The sequence below is a fragment of the Ursus arctos genome, unplaced genomic scaffold (genome assembly GCF_023065955.2).
Source record: "Ursus arctos isolate Adak ecotype North America unplaced genomic scaffold, UrsArc2.0 scaffold_21, whole genome shotgun sequence".
Taxonomy (NCBI): domain Eukaryota; kingdom Metazoa; phylum Chordata; class Mammalia; order Carnivora; family Ursidae; genus Ursus; species Ursus arctos.
The window spans coordinates 11,630,486-11,655,955 of NW_026622886.1; the positions used below are offsets into that span (position 1 = coordinate 11,630,486).

Sequence of the window (25,470 nt, forward strand, 5' to 3'; positions counted from 1 at the left end):
CCATTCCCCCACCCCCTCCCCTCTGAGGCCCTTGGTTTGTTTTTCAGAGTCCATAGTCTCTCATGCTTCATTCCCCCTTCTGATTACCCCCCCTTTCTACAGTTGTTTGTTTTTTGATCCAGAAACCTGTGTAAGATCTTCCATTGTATTTGTCTTCCTCTTAGCCTAGAACCTCTAAGTAGGCTTGTTTTATCTTTCATGGCATTGACATTTTTGAAGAGTCTAGGTGGGGTTCTGCTCTACCCTCCCCGCCTCAGAGTCCTTCAATTTGTATCTGATTGTTTCCTTATAATTAGATGTAGGTTGAATGTTTTTGGCAGGAATGCTACAATAGATGATACTCCAATGCCACTTTTTAAAAATATGGAATGCTTCATGAATTTGCATGTCATCCTTGTGTAGGGGCCATGCTAAATCTTCTCTGTATCACTCCGATTTTGATATATATGCTGCCAAAGTGAGCGCCCAATGCCATCTTTTATAAATTTTTTTCACCCTTCCCTTTTAAATATGTGAAACTAGGAGTAATTTATAAAAATTCTAATATTTGTATTTTCACATATCCAGCAGGTCAGTTATTGATAAGTGACTCTGGTCACCACGTCATGACTGAAGCAGTGGCCTATTTGTACAGATCACTTGATTTAAGGGCGACCTACCTGGGATCTTCTCATTCATCAATCCATGGAATCTTGCAGTGAGTTTCTGTTCTGTGTCTCAAAAAGAAACATGCTTCTAAGGCTGTTCACCTTAGATATGTGACCTCTTGACAATTTTTGATCTTTTGCAGGCTTCTGAGGGAAATTGAGTGGATCAGGAGTAGGAGATGTTGGCCTCAAGGCAAGAGCCGGCAGCATTCTGAGGGTTCTAGGAATGGCACCTCGTTATGGGAACACTTGCTTAAATTAAACTACCACAGTGCTCAGAGTGCTAATACAGTGAGCTCTGTAATATGCATGAATGCAGATAAGCTACAGAGAGCTAAAAGCATGGACTTGGCATCTCACACAATTTCAGATAAATCCAAATGTGCCTCTGGGAAAGGGAAAAAGGTCTTGAGACCCATTATTTCTGTTTCTATTGAGGAGAAGACCCCACGGAAGACACAAAATAATGTTGAGCTATGGAATGGCCCAGAGAAAGAAGCTTCACTGAAAAAGCAAGATTATTCCTCTAAGATCTTATCTTTGGGTAAAATGGATGGTGTAGTCAAGCTTTCACGGCAAAGGATTTTGTCAGCTAAAGGCAAGAGTGAAAAAGGCCAAATCACCACAATTTACCCGCATCCCTTGGTAATAGGATCTCTTAGTACAAATAATCCCTTCTTCGTATCAGAAAAGTGGCTTTTTCATAGCCCAGATTACAGTTCAATTTCCCAGAAGAGTTTTTTTGAGGGACGACCTCAGTTTGAAACCAAATTGTTGAAGACCTCAAATGATACTAATAAAGTATAAAAATTACCATGGGCTTTTTTGTGTCTGTAATTTCTTTCTAGCTGTCCTTATTTAGAACTCCTTGATGAGGTATCTTCTCTTATAACTCTTAGAGGTGATGATAAAGTCTAGGGTTTTGATTTTTTAGCTCTTTAAAATGTTGTAACAGATTGTAGCTAAAAAGAACAATTTTGAAGTGATTCACATTTGTGTGGTAGGTAGAAGAAAGTTGCTCTCACAGGGTTCCATATCTAAAAATGTGCTGAAGCCAGTGTTAATATAGTTCTAATTGGGTTACAGTTATGTTGCTATAGTTCATTTTGGATTTATGAATTGATTTTCCATGTAAACAAATTTTATAATTGCTATCACCAAAACTTCTTTTATGAAACACAAATAAGAAAAGATAAATTGGAATAAACCAAAACCAAAAAGTAAGTTTAATGTCCCAGAGTCCATGGATTCGATATCTATTTTAAACATTTCAATTGTCTCTCACCAGTGATTTGTTACCCATTAACTGTTCAGGATTACTTATTGGCTACCTTATCACCCAACTAAATCCTACATACTATGTTAGGAAGCCAAATGGAAGAATGGGCTCAGCTGTGTGACTTCAGGAAAATTATTTCACCTCTCTTAGCCTCAGTTTCATTAGTTATAAAATGGCAGAAATCCCAGCGCCTGCTTCTCAAGATTGCTGAGAGGATTGCATGAGATAATGCACACAGCAAGCCTTTAATGAACAGCAGTTGTTCTCTGTAACGGCCAAACTCAGAGGCCACCTTGTTCCAGAAAGCCTCTTCCGACCCCTCCAGCCAACAACTTAAGCGTGCGAGAATGCCTGGGTGGTCTTCAATCGTGCCCTATTTCACACACGTTGGTGTGGTCTCCCAGGCAGTGTGCCAGCCTTGAGAGTTATTCCCTGTACTCCACTGAACACCCTACTCATCGGTAACCACAGTAACCAACAGCTTGGGAAGTCCCCTGAGTTCAGTGATTCTCAGCCGGGTTCTGGGCGGACCGCGTCAGTCTTGCCTGCAGCAGCCAAGACTGCCTCAGCCACACAGAAATGTCGCATGCGGGGGTTACTGTTTATATGTTTTTGGTGGAACCACAATGCACAGGTGCAGCCTCGCAGATCTGAGGGCAGACAGGTGCACCGCCCCTGTGAGCGTAGGCAGGAGCCGGAGCAAGAACAGGGTGGCGGTGTCCTGAGGGCCTCCTTCTCGAGCCAGGAATCCCTGGAGGGGCACTGGCCTTTTAGGCTCTGCAGTAGGCGGGGGCGGGGGAAGAAGATGACCTTCAAACACATCAGGCCACATGTGGGACCTCGACCCAGTTGCCCCCTCACGGGAGGCCCCGCAAAGATCCAACCCGGGAATCAGGGACTTCCCAGACCCGCCCCCGCCCCCTGCCAGGCAGGACCCCGTCCCGCCCCCTGCCAGGCAGAATCCCTCTCCGGCCCGCCCCCTGCCCGGCAAGACTGGGCCCCGCCCCAGGCCCCGCCCCTGCCGGACAGCACCAGACCCCGCCCCCACGGTGGCCCCGCCCCCGCGGCGGCCAAAGGGGCGGGCCGCGCCGCCGCCACGTGCTCCGACGCAGGGAGCCGCCCGCCAGCAGGCTGAGCGCGGGCACAGCACTGGTGTCCTGCTCCGGTTGCCACTCGCAGCAGGGCGGCGGCAAGCATGGCCACGGCGGCGGCGGCGGCGGCGGCGGTGGCCCGTGGGGCCGGGGCGAGAGCGGCGGCGGCCCTGCTGGGCGGTCGCGGGAGTGCGGCCCGGGGGCGGCAGCGTGCGGGCCCCGCACGGCCCTTGTGCACAGCACCTGGGACGGCCCCGGACATGAAAGGCTACCTGTGGGAGCGCTACCGGGAGGCGAAGAGGAGCACGGACGGTGAGTGCGGCGGCGCCCCCAGAACCTCCAGTCAGCGGGTCAGCGGGCACCCTCCGACTCGCGCCGGTCCCGCTGCTGACCTCCAGGGCACTCTAATCGTGACCGTCGGCCGCCCTCAACCCCAGCTGCGGCGACATCTCTGCAGTGCGATTCCGGGAAACGCGGAAAAATGCGCCTCCAAAAACTTTACAACTCTTGCCTTTCTCCTGTCGGGAAAGCAGTTTTATAAATTCTTGCGATTTTTAACCAGAAATTTGCATCGGAAGCGCTTTGGTCTCCATGGGCATCGCTTGGGAGACAGTCACCCCCACGCGCCGTTGGGTATTGTTAGTAACAAACAGTAATAATAGTAACAGCCGGAGTCCGGCTGGCGGCGAGTTCCTCTGGAGCTGAGCTGCTAGGCAGGTGGCAGTGGCCAGAGTTGATTTTCCTTTTTTTGTTTTGTTTTTTTTTCTTGTGAGGTTTCTTTTTTCTTTCTTTCTTTTTTTTCTTTTTCTATGTCTGAAATAGAAGAGATCCCGAGTTGAGAGTGTTCTGGGTTATCTACTAACCTAAGTGAGGAGGGGATTCCAGGGAGTGACTCCTTGGTTGCCAGGTGCACATAAAATCAGCTTGATTCTGTTGTTAGTAAGGGAAATGGGCAGAGGCAGAAAGAGGCCTGAATACTAGGGCCAGGCACATCGATTGTCTCCTTGAATTCTTCTCATGCCTACAGGGAATGTGCCACATCCCCATCCTATAGATAGGAAAAGTGAGACTTAAGTTTAAGGAACCTGGCCAAGGTCACACCTTGACCTGGGGTCTGTCTCAGCCCCTAACCCTCTGTCCTATTTCCTGTGCTGCCCTATCTTCCTGTAGCAGCTGACCATTTGGGAACTGGTGTGAAGGGCCGGTGATAAGTCACTGGTGCTGTTTCTTTCAAGAAATATTTAGAATTGAAATATTTGTACTGTGGTTGGGAGTGAGGTGGGATGGAGGTAGCAAGTGGAGATAAGAAGAGTATTTGGTGGGAGAGAACATTTGGTAGGATCACATTTTCAGTCTTCTGGCCAGAAGTCATTTTAATGAAACAAAGCAAGGGGCTTCTTTTCACCGACTGGAATAATTTTCTGAGGGAACTCAAAGAGGCTAGCAATGCAGACTTGTGTGAAATAGGGCTTCTTAGTTTTCCTTTGCTTAGAGTTAAAATTTGCACCATTTTTTGAAGTGGTTGTGTGGTATGGTGGAAAGAAGACTAGCTTTGCAGATGCTGGAAATTGCAGATCTTGATGAAAGAAATATAGATCATCTAGCTCAGCTTTAAGACTTGCAAGACTTAAAAAACATTTTTTTAAAAAAGATTTATTTGAGAGAGCACATGCATGAGCATGGCAGAGGAAGAGGGAAAAGCAGGCTCACCGCTGAGCAGGGAGCCAGATGTGGGGCTTGATCCCAGGACTCTGGGATCAGGACCTGAGCCAAAGGCAGACACTCAACTGACTGAGCCACCCAGGCACCTGGCAAGACTTTTTTTAATATTGAAATTTTTAATGGAGATAATTGTATGTTTACATACAGTTGTAAAAATTAATACAGGGCCATCTGGGATACCCTTTACCTAGTTTCTCCCAGTGGTAACATTTTGCCAAACAATGATACAGTATCTCGAGCAGTATATTGATACTGATACATTTCACAGATCTTATTCAGAGTCCTCTCTTTCTGCTTTACTTGTGTTTGCCTATTTAGTTCTATACAATTTTATCACATGTAGGTTTAAGAATCCAGCTCTGCAGTCAAGATACAGAACAGTTCTTTACCAGGATCTCTCATAGTATCTTTATAGCCATACCCACTTCCCTCCCGATGCTTTCTCTATTCTGTGGGGTATCATCTGTTCTCCATTTCAAAAGCGTCCTATAGAAGGAGTCACAGAGTATGTGACCTTTTGGAATTGGCTTTTTAAACTGATCATAATTCTCTGGAGAGTTGTCCAGGTGGTTGTGTATATTGTATCCATCCATAGTGTGTTTTTTATTGCTGGGTAGTGACCCATGGAGTGCATGTACCACAGTTAAACCATTTTTTTTTTTTTTTTAACCATGATGAACCATTTAACTATACTTTATTCCCGGAAGAATATCTGGGTTGCTCCCAGTTTTTGACTATTATAAATCTGCTGTAACTGTTTGTGTATTGGTTTTTGTGTGAACATATGTTTTCATTTCTCTAAATGCCATTGTTTGGTTGAATGGTAATTGTACGTTTAGTTTTATAAGGAACTACAGGCAGTATTGTCTCCATTCTTCGTGAAGCTTCAGTTTCATCATCTGTAAGATGGGATGCTGGTAAGTACCTCATTGTAGGTTTGGTGGGGAATGAGAGAGTCCATCCATGTAAGGTGTGTAGAAGGTAAATGAGACAGTTGAAGTGTTGGGTGAGAAAGATGAGCATTGGGCCCGAGTTTGGGTTTTGGGGTATGATAATCAGAGTGAAATTTTGGAGTATGAGAGCTCAGAGGAGATTTTTTCAGACCTAATTACTTTTGTGATCTTAGATGCAGGTTACTTTCCTCTGTGACCTCAGTCTTCTCATAGTAGCCCAGGGATGATGTCAGGATTTTCAGCACGGGCTTGGCACCCAGCAAATGCCCAGTAGTTAGTAGCTATTATTATTAGTTACTAAATAACTTCCAGTTTCAGACAAACGCTTAGTGAGGGGTGGATGTGGGTTAGTTAGCTCTAGGGACTAGGTCCCCTTCAGCTTAGGGGAGTGCCAGACTAGCTGTGTGGCCTCTACCACGCCACCTGATCTCTCTAGCTTTGGTGTCTCTCTCCGTAGAATGAGGCCACTGGACTAAATATTGTGTAAGCCTTTTCAGGTGTTACGGGTCTGTGAATCAGGTATGCGGTGTGCCCCAGCCCATATCCACGTGGTCCCTGTCTCGCCCCTGAGAACACAGGGACTTTCACTTGACTTTTCCTTTTTCACCCTGTCTGGGGCTGCACCATCCCTATCGGCCCTTAGCCAAAGACTGTAAGAGTATATACATGCCCCGCTTGCGTGAGTTCACTCACCAAGAATTTATTAAGCACCTAGCCGTGGACTTAAAGGCTGTTGATTCACAGATGGGCAGGTCTGAGAGTGAGGGGCCCACAGTGGGTGAGTCCCTGCCTACACCAAGTGTGGGACCACTGTCACATGGTTGGGGAGACTGGTAACAGGTAAGTGACAGCCAGCTTGGGGGAAATAAACAATAGACGCCAGGGGGTTTGGCACCGGGGCGGTTAGCTGCTCAGGTGTGCAGGGGATGCAGAAAAATACTTGCTAGGACTGATACTTGAACTGTCTGTAGGAATGAGAGGTCAGAAAAAATATTGATAATCAGACAAAAGCATATAGTTTTATTTTATTTTTTTTCAGCTTACAAGAGGAGAAAAAGAATTGTTTTTTCTCATTTTCTGGTTATTGCTTTCTGGTCATTGGATCTCTTGCCTAATCCAAACAATCTGCTCAGGTGTCTTCCCTTTGAAGGGTTTCTCAGAATTAAGCCTGCTCAGGGAAGAGGTGATTTTTACTCCTTGTTTTATCCTTTCTCTCCTGCACTTCTTTTTTTTTTTTTTTTCCCTCCATTTCTATTTTATTTATTTTTTTAAGGTTTTTTTTTTTTTTTTTTTTTTAAGAGTGAGAGAGAGCATGCATGAGTGGGGTGAAGGTGGAGGGGCAGAGGGAGAGAGAGAATCCCAAGCAGGCTCCATGCTCAGCAGGGAGCCTGACACGAGACTTAATCTCATGACCCCGAGATCATAACCTGAGCTGAAATCAAGATGGACACTTAATGCACTGAGCCGCCCAGGTGCCCCAACTCCATTAAAAAAAAAATTTTTTTTTAATAAACTTTATTTTTTAGATCAATTTTAGATTTAGATTTACATTTCTCTAAACTTTATCCCCGTTTCCCCTATAGTTAACCTCTTCTATGACTGGGGCACATTTGTCACTGTTAGTGAACCAATATCAATACATTGGTCCATATGTGTCATTGTTAACTAAAATCCATATTTGATTCAGATTTCACTAGTTTTTAACCTAATGTCCTTTCTGCTCTAGGATCGCACCCAGAATAGCACCCTACATTTAGTCCTTGTGTCTCCTCGGGCTCCTCTTGGCTGTGACGGTGTCTCTGAGTGTCCCTGTTTTCGATTACCTTGACAATTTTGAGGAGACGTGGTCACGTACTTTGTAGAACGTCCCTCATTTGGAATGTCTTCCTTTGGAATGTCTTCCTTTTTTTTTTAACTTGAGATTTTTGGAAGTACCATATTTATGCATTCTGTGTCCAACTCAGCTCAAAGGGAAGAGTCTTCACATATTTTAGGAAAAGAAATATTGGTTTATAACCTCTAGCAAAAATTTCCTGTAGAACCGTTGTTCTCAACTGAAGTCGGGGAAGGGGGGGGTCTTTGGCAACGTCTGGAGACCTGTTTGATTGTCACACCTGGGGGCCGGGGGGTGCAGCTGACCTCTAACGTGTGGAGGTCAGGGATGCTGCTAGACAGTCTGTAATGCACAGACCAGCCTCCTCACAACAAAGAATAATCCAGACCCAAATGTCACTAATGCCAAGTTTAAGAGACCTTGTCCTAGGGGCGCCAGGGTGGCACAGCTGTTAAGCGTCTGCCTTCGGCTCAGGGCGTGATCCCGGCGTTCTGGGATCGAGCCCCACATCAGGCTTCTCTGCTAGGAGCCTGCTTCTTCCTCTCCCACTCCCCCTGCTTGTGTTCCCTCTCTCGCTGGCTGTCTCTATCTCTATCGAATAAATAAATAAAATCTTAAAAAAAAAAAAAAGAAAAGAAACCTTGTCCTAAGATGGGAATTCTAAGAAATCACCATGCGGTTATAATTTAAAGGGGTGAATATCATTGCATATGGTCCGTTATCACTGGTTATGTTGCACGTCGTATGCATCTTCTTTGATCTTAATCCTTGGCCTGCGGTGTGTGCTCGTCAGAGAATCTGCCCTGTTAGGTACAGAACGGAAGCATTGCTGCTCGTCCAAGGGTGGGGGCGGTGCTCCAGCCATGCATTCGGATGCCTAGTGCATCCCCCCCCCCCCAACATCATCTCATAGCCTGGTCTGTTTAGCACGTTTGGCTGCTTAGCTGGGGCTGTGCAGTGTATTAACGTGTGGAAAGAAGTATGGGGATTAGTGTGAAGTGTTAGAAGCTTTTACAGGGTGTTGAAGGATTTATTCAGAGTTCTCGGTTGAGAGCATTTAATTCTTATTCAAAAATTATGTATTTAGCAAGGACTGTGTGTAGGACAGTGATATAAGCTTAGTTTATGGAGAATACACATAAAATGCAAACCCTTCCCTCAAGGAACTGCAGCGGGTTAAGGAAATGCCTTAATAATAATGAGGTAATTTTAAGATGAGACTAGTGTTTCTCACACTGTGTTCCACCCTCTTCTGAGAGATGTGGTTAAGGAAATGTTGAAAATATATGTATTTTTTTTTTAAAGATTTTATTTATTTATTCGACAGAGAGAGAGACAGCCAGCGAGAGAGGGAACACAAGCAGGGGGAGTGGGAGAGGAAGAAGCAGGCTCCTAGCGGAGGAGCCTGACGTGGGGCTCGATCCCATAACGCCTGCATCACGCCCTGAGCCGAAGGCAGATGCTTAACGACTGCGCCACCCAGGCGCCCCTGAAAATATATGTATTAAAAAAGCTTTTTTACTGGTAGGCTTATCAGAGTCTTTAAAATGCATGAATCTCCAAAAAGTAGGTATAGGTGTAGCACTCCCCAAATAAGTTTGACTGTGGAACCCCTTTTTTGAGATAATAGCTCACAATAGAGGTTCTGAGGACTATAGTTGGGAGGTTCAAACAATATGTATAACAAGAGTATATGTGTATTAATAATACCCAAAGATGCTTAATTGTACAACCTTATGCTTCTTTGTAACAGGGATATAGAATAATGGGTCTCTGACAGTCTGGAGAAAGCTGTGTATTCTGTCTTTAGAAAAATATGCAGATTTGACAATTACACAACACAAGCACACTGGACTATTTTGTGAATGGTTTCAGGGGGTTTCTGGAACATCTCGGCTCCATCTGGTGAGCCTACTGCTCATTGAATCCTCTGTTATCTGATGAGGGTGTGAAGGACGCCATGGGTGGGATGCTGATGGAGACGGAACTCAGCAGGGATTGTTTTCTGAATTAAAATTTGCATATAAGATCAGGAAGTCTGACTGGAACAAGGACATGTTTTTGGCCTGACTTTTGTTTGAATGATTGAGGTTTTCTGTAACTGTTGTGAAGGTGGCCGGGTGATCTACCAGCAAAGAGTGGGGGGTTGAAATCCAGAATTCATTGTCCTCTTTCATTAGGGCATCCTGGATAGTAGCATAAAGAGGAAGCAAAAGGAGATAAAATGTAAAAAGGAGATTAAATGATAATTATGTTGCCAGCTTTTGAAGGAAAGTAGAATTTTAAAAATTTCCATAGTTCTGCAACTGTGAGGCACATCAGAATCACCTGGGGAGCTTGTTTTAACATGGAGACTCTGAGGCCCTGACCCTGGGGATTCTGAGTCATCAGGTGTGGGGCAAGGGCCCAGGAATCTGTATTTTTCCTGGGCTTAGAAACCAGTCTTTTGTTGAGCTCTTGAGGAAATGTGAAAGCACACATATCTTCTGTATTTTAGAGTTGTTCTTCTGGATTTTGGTTTCCAGCAATCTGGTAGACTAGATGGATAGTTTAAAAATCTTTTTTGTATAGAATGCATACGTGCTGAAAAAATGACAAAGAACATTCTTTGTGTAGCTGAGCTTTGAAAAACTGAAGTGAAATGGCAGGGACTAAAAATGAAGGATGGTGAGCAGCCCTGAAGGTGTTACCAACCCGGGAGCATTTGTTGGGTTTTATTGGCTGTGCCTGCTGGGAGGGACACAGACACACGCGCTCTGTGTCTCTGTTTCCCTGTCTGTCTGCTCCCTGTCTGTCTGTTTTTGTCTCTGTGTCTCTCTCCGAATCTCTTACAAATCCAGACCCACAGAGAGCTGCCTTCCATGCAGGAAAACAATAGGGTAACTTGTCTGTCTTGGTCTCTGCTCTACATTTTTCCGTGGACAGGAGAGGCGGAGGGGAAGGTTGTGGAAGTCTCCCTGTGACCTTGTAATCACAGACTAGTTCTCACATAGGTTTGGGTTTGAATTTAGTCTGCTTGCCTGGTCTGGTTATCTCAAAGTGCAAAGTTAACTAAAAGTGGTCCCAAGGTGATAATGTCCTGGGATTCTTGATAGAAGCCAATGTAAACTCTCCCTGTATGGCTAGACCGTCAACCTGGGCGCAAATGGAGAGCAAAGATATTGGTAGCCATGTGAGGAAGTCCAAATGAATATTGACAATATAGGAATCAGTCAAAAGAGTAGGAGAGGGGAGGTAAAAGAAACAGAGAAAAAGCAGGAAATATAAAATGTGGTGGAAATAATCCCAGATATATCAGTAATCATGAAAACTCAGATTAAAAGACAGAGTGTCAGTTCAGATATAAGGCAAAATCTAGCCGGACGCTGTTGTAAGAGATCCACACCCAAAACGAAGATGTAGAAAGGTTGGAATTAACAGAATGAGAAGAGATTTTGGGCCAGTGCTAACCAAAGAAACCCAACAGGTGTTAATATCAGACAAATACTGAAATGACATTGAAAGAAAATAATGTTTACTGTAGGGAGAGCTGCAAACTATAGTTCATGGGCCAGATCTTGCTTGCTGTTTTTGTATATTAAATTTTATTGGAACATAGCCACACCCATTCATTTCCATGTTTTGTGGGGCTCCTTTTGTGCTATGACGCCAGAGTTGAGTAGTTGCAACAGAATGTATGGTCCATGGGCACAGCTCAGAATCTTTGCAGAAAATGTATGTTGTCTCCTGAATAACAGCTCTGCCTGTCTGTCAACATGGATGACTCTCTCGAAAACAATACTGAATGTGTGTGTGTGTGTGTGTGTGTGTGTGTGTGTGTAAAGACAACAAACAGAGCAGATGTGTACCAATTTTCAAAGGTTTGAAAACACATGAAAGATACTATCGATCACTTGTAGGGATACTTATGTTTGTGCTAAAAGTCTAAAATGTAGGAGAAGGAGACACACCAAAGTCAGGGTAGTGGTCACCTCTTGGTGGGAGGAGAATGCAGGCGAAGCATTATGAGGTTTATTTCCTAAACTGGATGGTGGGGATGTAGGTGTCCTTTGCATTTATCTTTATACCTTTCTGTGTGTCTTAAAAATCTCAAGACGTGTTCTTTACATGTCTTCTTTTGTTTAGGTGTGTGATATGGATGATCCTGTGGCCATAGGAAAAAGTAGCAAAAAGATTTCAGGGAGAGACATGCCACATAATAATTTTCACATTTCCAGGTAGGAAAGAAATTCCTAAAATAGGGAGAGAACCAGAGGACCCCTTGGAAGTCATAAAATTCAGTCCTTTGCTGGGAAGAAGGAATCCCTTTTTCCATGGCTCTTATTAGTGGCCCTCTGGCACCTGCTGGAGTTTGCCATATGAGCACAGGGCTGCCAATTTTATTTTGGATGGCTTGAGTCACAGGGAGTAATTCTAATTCCTTTCCCATATGATAGCTGTTTAAATGGTGATCATGCATCATCACTGCCCCTCCCCTTTGACTTCATTACTTTGGAAGCTCGCCTTTGCATTCAGTCTTGTTTGTTGATACCCCTTTGAAAGCGAACTGTTTGGTACTGAGGACAGGAAGCTGCTTGTGGTCTGACAGGTTCAGAGCGAGGGATGCCACCTGCCCTGCCCTGCTGAGCCTGGTACTTCTGTTGGAACACCTAGAATCCAGGGCTGGGTTAATCTGTGTGCAGTTCCCTTTCAATGAGGTCCTGACTTTGTCATTTCCTGTATTGACAAGATATGTTTTAGATGAAGGGAAAAAGAAGGAAAAAAAGCCTCCCCTCCAATTCTGTTTTTGAAGATTTTATTTATTTATTTGACAGAGAGAGGGAGTGAGAAAGAGAGAGAGAGAGCACAAGGGAGGTGGGCAGAGAGAGAGGGAGAAGCAGACTCCCCCTCCCTCCACTGAGCTGGGAGCCTGATGTGGGGCTTGATCCCAGGACTCCGAGATCACGACCTGAGCCGGAGGCACACACTTAATCGACTGAGCCACCCACGACTTTCCTCCAGAACTTCTTTGTGTGCCTGTCATACGTTGTTAGCAAGTGCTTAGGAGAAAAAAGGTAGTATTTTCTTTTTCTTTTATTTTTTAAGTTACTGCATGTTTTAGTCAAGTGAGAAAGAGAGGCTAGCTGATTAATCAGCTGGGTAGGAAATTTTTGTACTTCTGTGGGTTGGTCGTTAACTTTGACAAACTCCTCTTTTTCAGTTACTAGGGTTTTGAGGAATTGTTTTATAGTAAGTGTATTTATAAGATACTGATATATAAACCTGAATAAAATTTTAGTTTGTATTTAGAGCTGTAGCTCTTCAAGATGTAACTCTGGTGATTATATTGGGCTCATCTGGAATGTTTCTTTTGTTCTCTTTTGAGCAGGAAAACCTACTTGAGAAACACGATTACTGTCAGTATCAGAATGTTGTTTGAGTATCCATTTTATTTATTAACAGTATTTTTTGAGTATCTTCTATGTGTGGGTAACTGTAACAGTGAGCAAGACAGGCGTAGCTGGAGCAGCAGTTTTCCGGCGTTTTGCTCTCAGGACTCTTTTACACACTTAAAATTCTCGAATATCCCAAAGTTTTTCTTTTTGTATAGTTCACACCAATAGTGACTGTATTCGAAATTTAAAAATGAAAGACTTAAAACATAGGTATTCCCCACTCATTTAAAATAACAATCTGTTACCTGCTAGCATAAATGACACACTTCTTAGGTCACTATTTTCCAAAATAAAAGAACTTTAGAAGAACATCATGGTTTCATGCTTTTGCAAATTTCTGCAATGTCTTGATTCACAGGAGATGGCTGGAGTCTCAGATTTGATTCTGCATTCACACCATTGAGTTGTCAGACATCATGTAGCCTCTGGAAAACTCCAATGTAAATTGGTGAGAGAATAAGAGTGAAAGAGGCAAATACTCTATTAAATTCTTATTGCTATTTTGACAAATTACTGCAAATGTAGTGATTTAAAACTGCACAGATCGGGGCGCCTGGGTGGCACAGCGGTTAAGCGTCTGCCTTCGGCTCAGGGCGTGATCCCGGCGTTATGGGATCGAGCCCCATATCAGGCTCCTCCGCTATGAGCCTGCTTCTTCCTCTCCCACTCCCCCTGCTTGTGTTCCCTCTCTCGCTGGCTGTCTCTATCTCTGTCAAATAAATAAATAAAATCTTAAAAAAATAAAAAAATAAAAAAAAAATAAATAAAACTGCACAGATCAGTTACAGTTTTGGAGGTCACAAGTCTGAGATGGTTCTTGCCGGGGTAACATCAGGGCGTTGGCAGGATTCTGTGCCTTTCTGGAAGCTCTAGTGGAGAATGTTTTCTTGCCTTTTCCAGTTTCTAGAAGCTTCCTGCATTCTTTGGTTCATGGCCCCTTTCATTTTCAAAGCCAGCAATTTATTTATTTATTTTATTTATTTATTTTTTTAAAGACTATTTAATTATTTATTTATTTATTTGACAGACAGAGACAGCCAGAGAGAGAGGGAACACAAGCAGGGGGAGAGGAAGAAGCAGGCTCCCAGCAGAGGAGCCTGATGTGGGGCTCGATCCCAGAACGCCGGGATCACGCCCTGAGCCGAAGGCAGACGCTTAACCACTGCGCCACCCAGGCGCTCCCAAAGCCAGCAATTTAAAAATGAAGTTGGAGCCTTTTTTACATCACATCACTCTGAGGCTGAATCTCCTGCCTTCCTTTTTTACACTTAGCCCTTGTGCGTAGGGCCCCCCTGGATAAACTCATCTCTGTTTTAAAGTCAGCTATTTAAAGTCTGCAACCTTAATTCCCCTCTGCCATGTAAAGGTAACATATTCATACAGTCTAGGGATTGGGAATGTGGATGTCCTAATCCACAGTATTCTGCCTGTCATGTGTAAGCATTCTTGTAAAAATAGTTCTACCCTCAGAGATCCCATGAAAGAGTCTGAGGATGTGGTTTCCTGGTTTATGCCAATCTAGGAAAACTATTAGTTGAATGGATGAGAAAAGGAGGGGGGACTGACATTTATGAAGCACCTGCTGTGTGCCAAGTGCTCTGCCAAGCATTCGACCTACATTGTGTTGTTTGATAACCGTGCCACTTGGACTCACTTAACTTTGCAGCCTTGTTCTTATCTGCAAACGGGGGGTAGCAGTGTTTACTTTAGAGAGTTCTGACGGTTAATCAAGATAACAAGAAGTACCCAGGGTGGATGGTATGTGGAAGACATTGACAATTATTCCTTTCCTACTTCTTCCATACTTTAATGAAGATTCTTGATAGCTTGCCTAGTAGTTGATCTTTTGATATGGCTAAATTTTATTTTTCTAAGAAGTTTCTCCCATGAAACAAATGTACTTTTCTTTTGAGCAGTTAAGTTTTGTTTTTGTTTCTTTAAGTAGGCTCCACACTCAATGTGGGGCTTGAACTCATGACCCCGAGCTAGAGAGTCGCATGCTCTAATGACTGAGCCGCCAAGCGCTCCTAAGTTTTTTTATTAAATGACTTCAGATTAGGTTGTCATTAAACCATTATTATATGTAATTGTATTTCAAATGTAGTCACATGTGGTTTTATTTTTGGAACTTTAGGAAGCAGGATGGATTTCTACAGAGCAGTCAAAATTACAGATATTATTTACAGAATAACATGTGATTTTAACTTTTGGTAGGAGTAGTGTAAATGTCATATGCATTGTTAATTATTCAGATGAGTAATTGTATTTGTCATGGATTGCTTTTTCCCTGGAGATGATGCAAAATGTCTAAAGTAAAGGAAAAATGAAAGCTGCTTTTTAGATTTATAGATACAATAAAAGTGACTTCTGAATTGCCACCTCCCCTGGAGAGGGCAAGTGTGCTGAGTTTCTTCTCCACTTGTCATCATGCCATTTCTTGCCTCCCCTGCTGCCTGTGCTGTCGTTCAGTACAGAGCTAGTGCTTTATTATTTACTCACTTATAACCCCTGCACAGTTCTCTGTGCCTGGCACATAGTAGGTGTGCAGGAAGTACTTACTGAAAAAGTTCCTGGGGAAAACCAGTTTACCAAAATACTATGTGCCATGTGATCTCATTTATAGAAAACTCTAGAAAATGCAAACAAATCTGATCAAAAGTAGAACAGCAGTTGCCTGGGGATGGTCAGGGGTGGAGGGGAGAGGGTGGGTGGAATTCAGAGGGGCGTGAGGAAATGTTTGGGAATGTTAGATACACTTATTATCTTTATTGGGGTGATGGCTTCATAGGTGAATACATGTGTCGGAACTCATCAAGCTGCATACTTTCTGTGTGATTTCTTATACATCATCGTACCTCAATAAAGCTATCTAGTAAAGACAAAGAAATAAGGGAAGGGCTCTGGGTTAGCCTGGCTTGAGGCAAGTTCGTACTGCAGGGGTGGGAACAGTGTGGCCCAGGGTGAATCTGGTGTTCTAGCCTGGACCACCAACTGAGGCTGGAGGGGGGTGGTGCAGGGTCCTAGAAGAACGTAGCATTTGTGTGTTTAGAGGTGGGGAAGGGTCATTTCTTATCTAAAGGCTGGGTTGTGCTGGGTAGGTAACCCCATAATGTTCACCTTCATAGTGAAAAGGATACCTTGGTCACTTGGTTTTGTCTCTGTATCTATTAGAGTACAGAAGTAAACTGGGGATACTGGAGAAAATATTTTCTGGCTAAAAATAGTTGGATTCAAATCTCTTAAGGTCTAATAGTAGCACTCCTTTGAATCAGCTATCTCAAGTCACGCTCTTTGCTCTACTCTTATTTCCCTTACTGTAACTACTCATCACGTTTGTTGGCAGTAAATATAACATTCTAAATGTTAACATGAAATTTGTATTATGGTCAAATCACATCGATTGCATTAGGACAAATTCACAGTTTTCAGACAGATGTCAACAGAACTGGCTGTCTTTGTCCGAGCCTTGCTTGACAGAAGGAAGTTGTAACTGGTGAAGTTTGCTAAGAGAAAATCATCTAAGGTGATTGTCTTTTCCTTATCATACTTGGCAATTACAGTTGAGGAGTTAAATCTTTACAATTTGGGCACAGAACTTTGAGCTCACTTGTGGTGGAGGCAGTGAAGGTCATGTAAGTGTGGTTTCAACTTAGACACAAAAAATCCCTATGCCTCTTTTTCGTATATTTTCAGTCTCTCTCTCTTTACACACACATTTTAAAAAAAGATTTATTTATTTATTTTAGAAAGAGTGCACGCACGAATGGGGGGAAGGGCAGAGGGAGAGGAATAGAGAATCTCAGGCACATTGCCTACTGAGCTTGGAGGTAGCTGTGGGGCTCAGTCTCACAACCCTGAGGTCATGACCAGAGCTGAAATCAAGAGTCGATGCTTAACCAACTGAACCATGCAGGTGCCTATATATATATCAGATCTGAATGTTCTTTTTTTCCTGGGAGAACAGTTTGAAATCTAGAGCATATACCAAAAAGAAAAATCCTAATTAATTAGAGAAAAATATCATCTCTATGTCTCTGGGATTGTGGTTTGCATTACCCAGAAATTGAACTTCAAGGATTTTCAGGTGCATTTCCACTTTTCTGTTCGATCATATTCTCATTAATGTGTTTTGAGTTCTTGAGTTCGGGTATTTCAGGTGTATGGTTGGCCTTCTATGTGGAGCATAATTTCCCCCCAGGTTTTCCTTTATTAATATCACTGTAATGAAATCTTAGTATATAAATCTTTATCCACATTTCTGAACATTTCCTTAGCATTGATTCCTAGAAGGAGAATTACTAGGTCAAAGGGTATGAATATTTTAAGAAGACTCTTGGTACTTATTGCCAACCTGCTTTCTAGAAAGTTTGAACTGACTTCTCCGAAATACCAAGGAGTGAGGCCGTCCAGTCTCAGTACCAGCACCAACTCTGTGTTCTAATATTAAAAACAAAACAAGAATGGAAAGGCCCCCCCTCCCCAAGAATACACACAAGTAACAAAAGCAACATAATCACTACTGCAATCTGATGGGAGAAGAACGGCATCTTTTAATCCTTAGCCAAGTAACACTAAAAAAAAGTGAATGAAATACAGTAAAACCATTTGTAATTCATCTTTCAGAGAGAGTGAACTGTCTAATTGTTTTAATTTTTTTGTGATTACAATGGTTAAACATTTACAGTTGTTAGCCATTTAAGTTTCTCTCTTATGAGATATATCCTTTATATTTTTTGGATTTTGGATTTTTTTTTTTATATTTAGGATATTGGTCCTTTGGTTTTTAGCTTTAAACTTCTGTCTAATATAACCTTTCCCCTCAGATTATTGTTTTTGATATTTTTTTTTTTTTAAAGATTTTATTTATTTATTTGACAGAGATAGAGACAGCCAGTGAGAGAGGGAACACAAGCAGGGGGAGTGGGAGAGGAAGAAGCAGGCTCATAGCTGAAGAGCCTGATGTGGGGCTCGATCCCATAACGCCGAGATCACGCCCTGAGCCGAAGGCAGGCGCTTAACCGCTGTGCCACCCAGGCGCCCCTGTTTTTGATATTTTTGATACACAGATGTTTAAAGTTTTTATATTGTAGGGGCGCCTGGGCGGCTTAGTCAGTTGAGCTTCCGACTCTTGATTTTGGCTTAGGTCATGATCTTGGGGTTGTGAGATCGAGCCCCGCAAGGGGCTCTGTGCTGGGTGTGGAGCCTGCTTAAGATTCTCTCCCTCTCCTTCTGCCCCTCTTTACCCCCTGTCTCTTTAAAAAAAATTTTTGTATTGTAAGTCTGTTGATGTTTTCCATTTGTGATTTATTGTTGTTGCTTTCACATTTGGAGTGATGAGATAAATAATAATCTATATAGTTTTGCCAACTTTTTAATATTTAAAAAAAATTAGTTCTTTGATTCACATGGTGTTTGTTTTGCAGCATAGTAGAAAGGGAAATTTTCCCTGACCTTCTTTTCATATAGCTAACAGTGTTTATGTAGTTAGACAAAGAGAGACTTGAGTATTCTATGTGTATTTAATTCAAGATGGTACTCAACTATAGCATATTCTGGAGAACAGAGAGTAGTAAGTAGAGTACCCATCTTGCTGAAAGTAGGGCATATGAAAGAGAATTTAAGATTGGAAAGATGGTTTATTTTTTTAAAGATTTTATTAGAGAGAGAGAGAGAGAGCGCAAGCAGGGGAAGGGGAGAGGCAGAGAGAGAAGCAGACTCCCCCCTGAGCAGGGAGCTCAATGAGGGGCTCGATCCCGGGCCCTTGAGATCATGGCCTGAGCTGAAGGCAGATGCTTAACTGGCTGAGCCACCCAGGTGACCCGGAAAGATGGTTTAAAGTATAAATGAAGAATGCCTTTAATGCCAGGTTAGACCATTAAAATTTGTAGGCAGTAAGAATTTTAAGTGGCTGAATATGCTTGAAATGAACTTTTAGTTACTAGGACCTTTTTGGCTGCAAGCAATAGAACATCCAGCTCAACCTGGTTTAACTTAAGCAAAGAACATTTTTTTAGGAAGAAATTTTATGGGCTTGTGTCATTAAAAACTCAATAGGGAGTATTAGCTTCAAATATACGTTGATCCAAGTATGTCACTGGGTGGCTTCTCTGTCTCGTGCCCTTGCTTTCTTCCATACTGGCCTTTTTAGAGGTTCTTAGAGATGGCCCCTCACATCTCCAGTTTTATAACCTTTTAGATCCAAGTTTGGAAGAAAAGAAGGCCTCTTCCATGAAGTTCCCTTACAAATCCAGACATTTCCTGACTGGACTCCTTGGTTCGTTTTGGCTGCAGGGCAAGTGTGATGATGATTGGCCAGAGGGGCCCCTGAGCCTTCTCTAAACGAATTAATGTTGGCGAGGGAATTCAGGTGCTCTTGTTGGCCAGGCCTGGGTCATGTGCTCTCCTCCTGGCGTCAGGAATGGAACCTCACTGAGGCCATGGAGTCTGGACGTCGGGGAGCAGCGATCTCCCAGAGCCCCGCAGCCTGCTGGAGGAGGAGTACGTGTGTTAGTCCGCTTCGGCTAGGTTATGCTGTGGTGACCAGCAGCACCGAAGTCTCGTGGTTACTGTAGACAGCTATCACCACATTCTCGCTCGTTCGCTCGAAGTCTGCGGGGGCCTCGGGCGACTCTGAGAGCTGCTCTTCGTGTTCTAGCCCGGGTGGCTGCGTTGGGACCAGGCTCTCGTCAGAGCTTTGGTCAGAGTAAGACAGCTGGCTCTCCATTTCTCTGTGCTAACCGTATAGTCTTGCTGTCATCATCCATTAGGTACAAAAGGAATTCACTTTCTAAATCGGTACCCACTCTTGTTTCTGCTTGGGGAAGAAGTGCATAACTGATCAGTCAGGGGCCCTTCTTCCATTTATACGTTAGCGTCTACAGTTTAGACAGACTGTTTGTCTTTTTGTGAGTGTTTGGCATTCTTTCCTTTTGCCTTGTAATTATTCGTGTTTGTTCTCAGCACTTTTTTGAAGTGGTTTTATGGAGCATTGAAATCCCTTTTAAGCTTCCCATGTTCCTCGTGTTTATTTTGAGTGATGACACATTAAACATCCCAGCTTTTCGGTGGTGATGTTCATGTGATTAATACACCTTGGGCTTTCACCCCAGCAGGGGATTCCCGGGCAGCCATCGGAGATGGGCTGTTAGCCATTTTCCATCATAGCAGCGTTCCTTGAGGACTTTGCAGACTCTTCTCAGGGTGTAGAAAGGGAGGGAGACTATTGCCAACACTATTCCTAAACATACACTTCTGATTTCAACAGGCTGTTCAAGCTTCCCCTGAAAAGAGCGTTTGTGAAAGCAGAGCTGTTGGTCACTCTGTAAGCAGTCCTGCTTCCCTTACTTCATCTGGAGGAGGATGCCGTGTGGTCATATGCAGAAAATAGCATCTCCACAGGGGCCCATGGATTATGTAAGGCCGGGAGGCCTGGTGGCAGATGCCAAATGGCTTGGAGCTACTAGCCTCTCCCTTCCCCAGAACGAGTCTGGTGAACTATCTGCCTTCAAGTTTTTAAAAATGCTACTGTCTTGTTTACTGTCCTCCCATGTGTCTTATTTGCAAAAGAAAAAAAATGCCAAAGTAATCATCTCACTGATGTTGACCAAAGAGAACTAATGAAATGGAATTGTTGGTGCATCTTAACTGTTTGGATTTTCAGCACGCTCAGCCCTATCTAGGTTGTCTGGTGGGAGGGGAGAGAAATACGTGCATGCATGTATAAAGTCATTCATTTATTCATACTTTGTCTTCGTTGGCCTGGGCATTCTGTGTGGGGATGGAAAGGCTTAGTTTTAAGTTAGTGTGCTACAGCAACTTACCTGATGACTGTGAATGGGCTTCAGGGGGTCAGTCGCCCTGAAATTGTCTGCAAAATCTGGAAGGGCATTTTTCTGGGGAGAGGATTCTATGGCTTTCGTTCAGTTCTCAAAGGGATCTAAGCCTTAAAGCTGCAAGGTGCCTTCTCAAATGCTCAGAACACCTCGTTGTGGCTGACATAGCTCCTGATTGGGGCTGTCACCTGTGAAAGCAGTACCTTTTGAGTATTTCACGTGGCCCCTTAGAATGGAAGTGGGTCACGTGGGCCATTCCTAGCCAAAAGAAGTGAGCAGAGGGGAAGGGAAAAGCAGCATTGGCTGTCTGGCGAGTGCCGAAATGACGAAGGGTTGACTTCATTTTGCTGAGGGTAAGATGCACCCTTCTCAGGTGCCTGTTGAGTCCCACAGTCTTGGGGAGGAGAGTTCAGAGCACGGGTTCTGGACTTGCCAGGTTTCAATCTCAGCTCTGCCATTTAGTAGTTGTGTGTACTTCAGCAAATGATGTAATTTCGGTGTTGTCCCAGATGTCCTCGTATATCAAACTGGGATAATAGAGTATTTGCATCCTAAGACTGCTGTAAGGATGAAATGAGAGGCTGTAAAGTGCTATGATAGCATGTAGCGCGTGGTAGGTGCTTAATAAATGTTAACTCCTGTAGTGGGGCCCGGAGGTGGTCCTTCGTCTTGAGAGAGTAGTCAGATATGGACAGTTTGATTTTTGTGTGCATGTGTTAGATATTTTTTACTCATCTCCCTAAAAGTCACCTGCTTTTAGCATTTGCACTTATGGGCTGTTTCAAATAAATTTTAGTGCACAAACATCATAAAAGATGAATTAATACAGTCACATATGCTTTTAGTAAAATAGAGTGGTCAGTGTTCTTGTCATAAGATGTTGCCCGATGAGGTTCTTGCTGTGAGGACTAACTGAATGCAAATATCATATTTCCTTTTCGTCTTTGGAAATATACTGTACAGTCTCTAATGCTGATTTCATCGAGGGTGTGGTGGCTGAAGACCCACAGTCTGAGACTTCTCCTCTGTGATCCGTTCGCCCAGCCTCATTAGGCTCCAGGGGCTGCTGCCTGTCCTTTGCAGTCATCTTCTGGCTCCTCTAATAACTGGGAAATGTCTCCCTCTGTAGTTTTATTCTTTTTGTCATTGTGGGTGGGAAATGAAAAATTATGAATTCTTCACTGTATTCCACGAAAGTAAAAAAAAAAAAAAAAAAAGACTGCAAAGATGGTGTCTTCAGACTTCTTTTATACCTTCCTGAAAATGCTGTGATTCTTTGGGCAGCGCGCCGAGGAATCGGAAGGATGATGTAGTGGTGATCGATTTCACTCCTGCACCTGTCTGTGGTGGTAGGAGAATGCTGTCATGATAGAACATGACACGGCTCCGGAGAGCTCAGGAAGCTGGGTATACACCGTGAGGCCAGCTGTGTAAAACTTACATAAACAATATTGCAGCCAGTATGTTAATGTTGTTTTTCTGGGTGAGGCGATGTTGTGTGATACTTAAGTGTAATTATCCATGTTTCTCAATTTCTGAAATCTGTAACTAGCATGTATTATTTTTTAAACCAAACACATCATTTTGTGGCATTGAAGCAAAGATTCTTTTTTAGTAAGTTTTATTGAGATACTATTTACATACGGTACCATTCACCCACTTAAGGTCTCCCATTCAGTGGCGTTCAGTATATTCACAACAGCCGTTCAGCTGGCACTCATCACCAATTTGAGAACATTGTCATCACCCCAAGGGGAGATTCTATACGCATTTAGCCGTCTCTCCGTTTCTCCCCACACCCCCAGCCCCTGGCAACCACTAATATGCCTTCTGCCTCTATGGATTTGTCTACTCTGGACGTTTCAGACAAATGGCCTCATACCACGTGTAGGCCTTTGTGGCTGGCTGCTCTCACTCAGCGTCAGGTTGTCAAGGTAAAGCTCATCATGCTTGCACTTTGGTGACTCCTAGGAATCATCCTCACCCTTATTAATCACAGGGTAAAATATATTTTTTTCTTTACTTCTAGACTTGGTTCCTTCAATTATGAACAACTTGTTGAATCCAGATGCCATTTTCTCAAACAACGAGATGAGCCTGTCGGACATTGAAATCTATGGCTTCGATTATGATTACACTTTGGTGTTTTATTCAAAGCACCTCCACACGCTGATCTTTAATGCTGCTCGGGACCTTCTCATCAATGAACACCGGGTAAGAGCACGGGGACATTGTGGTCTTCCTCCTCCTTCCCTCAGACATTGAAGAACAGCATTGAGCAGACCTGGCCTTGTGCCTGGCACACAGACGTCACTTAGTAAAGTGTTGTTAAATGAACGGGTAGATTTTGTTCCATTCCAGATGATTCTATCTGGAAGATTTTTTTTTTTTAACTACTCTTTTTTGAGGTATGGTTGACATACAGAAAGCTGTACATACTTAATGGATATAATTTGATGAGTCTGGGGATAAGTGTATAAACTGTCACCTCTTGAAGTTTCTACCTGCCCCATTATTATTATTTGTGTGTGTGTGTGTGTGTGTGTGTGTGTGTGTGTGTTTGTGGTAAGAACACTTAACATAAGATCTACCCTCTCAGCAGATTTTTGGTAATACAGTATTGTATGCTATAGGTGCTTGCCGTATAATAGATTTCTGGAACTTGTTTAACTCACATAAGTGGAACTTTGTACTGGAAGATAGTTTTTTTTTTTTTTTTTAAGATTTTATTTATTTATTTGAGAGAGAGAGATCGAGCGAGCATAAGCAGGGGGAGCGGCAGAGGGAGAGGGGGAAGCAGACTCCCTCCCTGCTGGGGCTTGAGCCCAGGACCCCAAGATCATGACGTGAGCCAAAGGCAGACGCGTAACTGACTGAGCCACCCAAGCGCCCCTGGAAGATAGTTGTTTTTTTAAAAAAATCTTTAGATGTCTCTTTGACAAAAGACTCTCAAGTTACGCGTTTGTGGTGATGGGGTTACAGGCTTTGTGCTCTCATTTCTCACTGCTCAGGGATACAGTTTCTCCTGGAGCTGATGAGCTTGGCAGCCTGTTGAGTTCTGGGTAGAAGAAATCCTTCCAATGATAGGCAGCATTTTACCCTCATCCCTGACTTGAGTTGTTCTTACCTAAAGGACATTTGAATGTCTTCTATTGCATGGTATTGTTAAAGGCTTATGGTAAGGAAGGAAGAAAGAAACACGCAGAACCTATGTGCCTTCCCATACTGAAGTTTGAGTTCACGTTTCAGGAGCCAGGGTGAGACGCCGCCTCAGAGGTCGCCTGCACTGGTGCCCTTTGAGAGCCCACAGTATCCCGAGAGGTGCAGCTCAATGTCTGTCTCAGGCCAGAGAGCGTTACTGCAGGAGGGAGGCCCTTCCGACTGGGGTGGGACAGCTGGCCCTCCTACAGCTTTCACCATCCGTCTCGTCTCTTGTCATTTCTTCCTTCACACATTCCTTCAGCTTTTCCGAAGTCCCCCCTCGTGCCAGGCCCTGTCGTAGAAGCAGGGAGCAAGAGGGTGAGTAGCACCCGGGTACCAACGGTGTAGTCCCCACATGGTCCCCGGTGGAGTCAGTCGTGTGAGCACAGGAATTATGTGGCCACCTGCTGGAGGCCTCTCCACACGTCTGAACGAAGAGTCAGGGATGTGTAGAGGGAATTGGGAAAACAACAAAGAAGGTGACGGTTCAGCAGAGACGGTTCAGAAGGAGTTTGTCCGCAGAGGTGGGCTGGGGGCGGGCAGATAGGTAGGTCTGGGAGAACTAATGTTTTATCCCTGACTTACCCATGAGAATAATGTTTTATACTACTGGGCTACATGTCGTGTAGTCTAGCCTTTGTGCTGTCCAAGACGTCTCTTTTCCCAGGCCGATTGTTTGTGGTTTTTCAACCATTCTCATTTGGCCTCCTTTCTGGTCTTTTATCATCTTAGTTACCATTCTTTGTGTGTGTGCTCTGGTTTATCCCTCTCATATGTGAGGCCCTGAACTGAAGAGATTACTGCTGGTGGGGTCTGACTAGTGTGGAATAGAGGGCGATTATCACCTCCCTGGTTCTGGATTCCATACCTTTATTAATGCTACCGAAGTTTCCATTAGTTTTGGATCCTCGCCATTTGATGCAGTATATTTCCTGATCCCCTCAGCTTTTGGTTATCAGTGGATTTAGTAAGCAACTCAGTTTCTACTCGTTCAAAATGCAGAAATGGCATTTGCCAAAAATAACCTTCCCTTTTGCCACTAAGCCAGCAGCCAGCAGCCAGCTTTCTTTAGTTATGGCCACTTTACCACTTGTAGACCCATGTAGCCACTTGCCATCCAGCTGCACTTCTCTATTTGTTCAAGAGACTCTCTTTGCCCTTCACTGTGGGAATGAAAGCAGAATAAGAATGAGGCAGTCCTGCCCTTGCTGCCTTGTCTGCCAGCCTGCACCGTCTCTCCCCCACCCCACCAGGAGATGGAACTGAAGGGGTGCTGACATTCTAGTCCTCGGTCATCTGTGGCCTTTGCTGTTACTTTGGTATCACTTATAAAATGAAGGTCTTTTTATTAACAGCCCTGTTGATTTTCTGCTAGATGCTGAAAGCCCAGATTCTAGAGCCTGACTGCTGGTGTCCAAATCCTGAATTTCACTACTAACTTCTCAGGGAATCTTGAGAAACTCACCTCATTTCTCT

The 25,470-nt window shown here is 43.7% G+C and overlaps 1 protein-coding gene and 1 non-coding gene across 3 annotated transcripts in view; one reads left to right on the forward strand and one right to left on the reverse strand.

The window, feature by feature from the left end:
* Positions 1-357: 357 nt before the first annotated feature.
* On the reverse strand, positions 358-465 carry LOC113256475 (U6 spliceosomal RNA). The gene has a single exon (XR_003316686.1). It is a non-coding gene; the product is annotated as a U6 spliceosomal RNA (small nuclear RNA).
* Positions 466-3,054: 2,589 nt separating this feature from the next.
* NT5DC3 (5'-nucleotidase domain containing 3) overlaps positions 3,055-25,470 on the forward strand; it is a 59,404-nt gene continuing 36,988 nt past the window's right edge. For both annotated transcript variants that reach the window (XM_044384482.3, XM_026499791.4), the window contains exons 1-2: positions 3,055-3,329; positions 22,823-23,007. In XM_044384482.3, the coding sequence (XP_044240417.1) occupies positions 3,122-3,329; positions 22,823-23,007 (393 nt within the window). In that variant the 5' untranslated portion in view covers positions 3,055-3,121. The remainder of the gene's footprint in view (positions 3,330-22,822; positions 23,008-25,470) is intronic.